The sequence below is a fragment of the Grammomys surdaster genome, unplaced genomic scaffold (assembly GCF_004785775.1).
Source record: "Grammomys surdaster isolate TR1022 unplaced genomic scaffold, NIH_TR_1.0 205, whole genome shotgun sequence".
Taxonomy (NCBI): Eukaryota; Metazoa; Chordata; class Mammalia; order Rodentia; family Muridae; genus Grammomys; species Grammomys surdaster.
In genome coordinates, this window is record NW_021604650.1 from 1,835,572 (window position 1) to 1,841,088 (window position 5,517).

The 5,517-nt window shown below is 47.9% G+C and overlaps 1 protein-coding gene across 1 annotated transcript in view; it reads right to left on the bottom strand.

Moving 5' to 3' along the window:
• LOC114624185 (sororin-like) overlaps positions 1–5,517 on the bottom strand; it is a 6,038-nt gene that overhangs the window by 419 nt on the left and 102 nt on the right. The window contains exons 2-6 of the mRNA XM_028771009.1: positions 5,380–5,471; positions 4,529–4,594; positions 4,411–4,446; positions 288–713; positions 9–146 (exon numbers count right to left, since the gene is read on the bottom strand). Of these exons, the coding sequence (XP_028626842.1) occupies positions 66–146; positions 288–713; positions 4,411–4,446; positions 4,529–4,594; positions 5,380–5,471 (701 nt within the window). The 3' untranslated portion in view covers positions 9–65. The remainder of the gene's footprint in view (positions 1–8; positions 147–287; positions 714–4,410; positions 4,447–4,528; positions 4,595–5,379; positions 5,472–5,517) is intronic.

Consider the following 5,517-nt stretch of genomic DNA (forward strand, 5'->3'; position numbering starts at 1 on the left):
ATCCCATTCAGTGATTGGCATCCCACCCAGTCCATCCCATTCAGTGACTGGCATCCCAGCTCATCTCATTCAATCAGAAGATCAAACTGCTCAGCAGCTTCAAATTCAGCATTCATGGCCATAGCCCACTTATCCAGCTCTGATTTCTGGTGGAAAGAAATGAGGGCACATAAGTGGGAAGGGAAGAGCAGTCATGTTGGCCAGAGCACACTACCCACACTGAGGCATTGCCTTCCCTCAAGAGCCAGAGCTGTTTGGCCCCGCATACCCGCTGCTTGTTCACTCACCGGTATCTCAGGAATCTTCTTCTTTCGTTTCTCTTTCACAACTGGGGGAGAGATTCCAGGGAGCGTTCTATCTGGAACCAACTGCTTCGCAGGTACCTTTGGGGTTTCGATTAACTTTGAACACACGACAGGTGAAACTCCAGGCAAGTCTTCAGGTCCCTCAAAGCCAAAAAAGGATTGGCGGCCAGGGGTGGAGGTTGGGGCACATCCGAGGCTCTGCAGTCGACTGTATGACCGCCTGACTTTCTGAGACATTTCCAAGTCTCTGGTGTCCAGCTCCACCTCTCCAGAGTTAGACTCAGCATTCTGAGTGTACAGTACAGGGGTGCTGGAGGGAGTACCAGGGACAGTACAAGTCTTGAAGAGGTCCTCTTTAGTGGGTACCTTGAGCGGAGGGTGGTTTTCTTTCTCCAAGATAAAAGAGATCTGTATCAGGACAGGAGAGAAGTCTTGTCAGCTAGGGGACTCAGGATGGAAAGACTGCCTGGAGGACACACAGGCTTTCTACCTGTTTCTTTGTACTTCCAGGTGTAGGGACGGAGCCTAGGACCTTGTCCAAGTTCAGCAAACACTGTGCTTTGAACCCCCGCCCCCGTCCACGGTAGATTTAAAGCAGCAAACGAGAGCCACTGAACACCAGCCCGCGGTGCACACAAGCCCACATTGAACACCAGCCCGCGGTGCGCACAAGCCCACATTGAACACCAGCCCGCGGTGCGCACGCCCTGGGCTCCATGCCCACTATTAGAAGGAAGAACCACTGTTCCTGAAGAGCTGCACTTGTGACGAAATTATATTTGCTGCTGCTACTACCAGGTGTACCTGGTATACAGCTACCACTTTTTTTTTTTTTGGTTTGGTTTTTCGAGATAGGGTTTCTCTGTGTAGTCCTGGCTGTCCTGGAACTCACTCTGTAGATCAGGCTAGCCTCGAACTCTCGAACTCAGAAATCCGCCTGCCTCTGCCTCCCAAGTGCTGGGATTAAAGGCGTGCACCACCACCGCCCGGCCAGCTACCACTTTTTAGCTGATGTAAAATCTCAGTATATCTAGACTGGCTTCAGAACTCAGAAATCCTCCTGCCTCTGCCTCCCCATGTGCGCCACCACTGCCCGGCCAGGCTCACCCTTTATGGGCCATCTGCTATATAACTGCTAAAGACTTTTCAAAAATGTTCATTTGGTCAATTATCTACTGGTGACCTGTCCTATAAACCAGGGACTGTTTCGGGTACTGTGAATACATCAAGGAAAAGCCACAGCACTTCAGTGCTCCCATTGTAGCAATAAGAACACAATGAGGAAAATGTGTGTGTGAGAGAAAAAGCAGAACAAGCTGGATGGTGGCAGTGGTGGTGTCACATGCACATCCCAGGACTTGGGAAGCAGAGGCAGGCAGATCTCTGAGTTGCAGGCCAGTTGGGGCTGCAGAACAAAACTTAGGGGTAGGTTGGGATTGTAGTCTCACTGAGAAGGGGACACGAACTATGGTTTGAAGGATGTGAAGCAGAGTTGTGTGGACATCTGGAGTAACTGTGTTCTAGGTAGTAGGTGGGAAGGGGAGATACAAAAGGCTCGAGGACAAGGTGTTTTACTTAGGGTCGAGGAACAATAGAGGCCAGTGTGGCTGAGGTCAGGAAATAATCCAGAAACTGAAGATGTAACAGAAGTGGCATCACAGCACACTACAATACCCCTCTATGTGTACGTATGTGGCCATCATAGGAAAGGGCTTGGCCCAAGGCCAGTGGAGCCATGGCAAAGCTGTCCACAGCAAAAGCTTACCCTGGCGTATGTACTTGAGGCTAATTGTTACGCATACCCTACTCTTTGTCCAAATCGTTCCTCCTCAGGGAGGCTGTTCATACTGAGACCAGCCCAGCCCAGCCTTTTATCCACAACTAGACTATCATAATACTGTTCTACTTCTACTGCCACAGTCCAGCAGTCTGAAGTTGGCCCGCTGACTGCTTAACTCAGTCCTGTCATCCAGAGAGGGAAGCTCCTTGAGGATCAGGGCCCAGCATGCATAGCAGAATCGTGTATAACAGAGACTCACTGAATTAATGGACATGAAACTTGGCACCTAGTTTTTATAGAGGCCGAGACCTAGTAAAATAGCAAAAGGACAAATTCAAGCACACTTGTGCTTTAATACAAAGAAGTCATTAAGCCAGGCAGTGGTGGCGCACACCTTTAATCCCAGCACTTGGGAGGCAGAGGCAGGCGGATTTCTGAGTTCGAGAGTTCGAGGCCAGCCTGGTCTACAGAGTGAGTTCCAGGACAGCCAGGGCTATACAGAGAAACCCTGTCTTGAAAAACCAAACCAAAAAAAAAAAAAAAAGGTAAAGAGAAATTTCCTAGGCATAAGCTCTGGAAAACCTTAACAAAGGAATGCCAATCAAAAGAGGGGCAATCCCTGACCATTACTTCAATCATCTGCAGCCCAAGTCAGCAGATTCTGTTTTTGAGACAGGGTCTCTCTATGTAGACCAGGCTGGCCTTGAATTCAGAAGTTCCTGCTCTAAAGGTTATATTTAGAGGGGAAAGACATCTAACATGTAAATAAGTACCATACTAGATGTTGATAAAGACACTACAAAGAAATGTGTCAGTGGTGGCAACGGGGTGATCAGGAAGACCTCTGGGAGATGTGATGGACACTCATCCCACATGATCTTAGTTTGGCCTTCGCCATCTTAACTCTCCCCCTTGCTCATTGGACTCTAGTGAAATCATCCACAGAAAAGTCTCCCTATAACGCTTCGGCTTTACTATGTCAGTACTCTGGTTAAAAGCTGGTCGGGAAACCAGGCGTGGTGATGGACGCTTTCAATCCCAGTGCTAGCATGGGGGTTGGGGGAAGTGAATCTGAGTCTGAGGCCTGCCTGGTCTACAAAGCAAGTTCTAGGACAGGGCTGTTACCTAGAAAAACATTGTCTTGAACCTCTGTCCACCCCACCCCCCAAAAAGATGGCTGGGATTATCTCACCAGCAGGGTACCTGCTTAGTATGGACCTAGGATTGTGTCCTGGGATTGATCTCCAGCACCACACACATCAGAGTAACAAACTGGGCACTTTGCCTCCCCAGTGCACTGAGACGGAGGAAGGAAGGTAACCTTGAACACAAGGCCAGCACATAGTACTCAGAGTACCAAAGCCAGCTAGAACAACACAGTCCTGTTCAAAGAAAATAGCACAGGGTGTTCACCTGTAATTTTGTCACTCGGGAGATTGAGAATCAGGAATTCAAAACCAGCTTTAACCACATACTAAATTCAGGGCCAGACTTGGCCAAATGTAAACCCTGCCTGTCTTGAAACTCACTCTGTAGGCCAGGCTAGCCTATAACACAGAGATCTGCCTGCCTCTGCCTTCTGAGTGCTGGGATTAAAGGTGTGCACTACTACCCAGCATCTTTTACACTGTGTATGCATGTGTTCATGCAGTCAAGAGGGCACTGGATACTCTAAACCTGAAGTTATAGGTGTTTAGGATCCATCTGATGTAATCCGAAAATTGCTCTTACCCAGAGCCACCTTCCTAGCCCCTAAACATAACTCATTCTACAACCATAAATAAGTGCTAAGAACAAAACAAACTTTTAGTTTTTTTTTTTTTTCCCCTGTGTAGTCCTGGCTGTCCTAGAATCCCTCTGTAGATCAGGCTGGCCTCAAACTCTGTCAAGATCTGTCTGCTTCTGCTTCACAAGTATTGGAATCAAAGGCATGTACCACAACCACCTGGAGGTAAAACAGTTTACAGAAGACCAGTGGTTAAGGCATAATTTTTTAAGAAAAAGTGAAAATGCTCAGAGCATAAAGAACTAAAAATTAATTGACACCCGCAGGCAGGAAACAAGGATGGTAATTATATAATTATAGTCAGTACTGGTAGCACGCCCATCTCTAATATTTGAATCTATCCTCAAAGACTAGCCCAGGTGGATCTCTCTGAATCTGAGGACAGTCTGGTCTGTGATAACGTCCAGTTCAGAAAACAGTGTTACACAGAGAGACCTAAACTGACAAGTTACTGCCTGAGAAGCGAGTGTTTAGGATGCCTAGCCGCTAAGGCGAACAAATTAAATCCTACACAAAATAACAGATGGAACTGAACTCACCCTAGGACTCCTGCGAAGTGTGTGGACATCTGGGACCTGCAGGGACAACATCAACCATCAATCAACAGCTAAGCCCAGTTTTGACGTCTTACTCCCAACTCCCTCCCTCCCCCCTCACCTCTACTGCATGAGCTACGATCTTCTTCAAGACGATGGCCTTTCTGACTGGAGCTGCTGGAGTTGTCTAAAAAATAAAAGTATTATCCGCGAGCTTTACATTAGTTCAAAGTCCTCTAGGTCAGTGTACAAGGAATTTGGGTGTGTGTGTGTGTGTGTGTGGGTGTTGCTAAGAAAAGCTTTCCTCACTTTCTTCCCAAGCCTTTTCATGCTCTAAGCCTGGTTCTAAGTTTTTATTTTGTGTAAGTTCTAGCTCCATGTCGGGCACCATCTGTGGAAACACTGAGTGGGGGTTCTTTGACCCCTTTGCTCCCAAATAACTTCAGAGCATTTCTTCCTCCTCTACCCCCTTCTACCTCCCAAGTAAATGACACAGTATTTATTAAAGGGGTATTATTAAAAGGTTGCTGGCACTATGCTGGGCAGGTTCTGAGCTACTCTAACCCTCCAAGGCTCCCTATCTCCAAACCACATCGTCCTCTACCTGTATCTGAGTTTTGCCCTGACTCACTCTAGTCCTCATGACTGGTACCTCCTCTCAACCTCAAGGTGAAACCATCTGGTCCCTCCCTGCCTCCCATCTGTCATCTGTCCCCCCCTCCTCTCCCCTCCCTCCCTCCCCCCCCCTCTCTCTCTCTCTCTGGGATTCCTCACTAGGGTCAGATGTCCCCGACTCCTGTCCTTCCTGCCCAGCCATAGGCTGATAAGTTCTTTATCAACCAATCAGATGACAGAAAACAGTGAGACCTTGACCTTGCAAACCTGACAACAGAAAAAGCAGGGCATGGAAATTAGCATCTGAATACACAGTGCACAAGACCAACCCCACCACCGGAGGAACTAGGAACTCACTCTCGGCCAGATATCAGGGAACGTGTTCGGGAGATCTGAGCCAGATTTCCGCTTAGACGACTTCGAAGGCTTAGTAAGTGGAGTCCTGGCCCCTGGAAAGGAAAACATGTTTAATGATGAGAAAAACTTTGTTCGAAG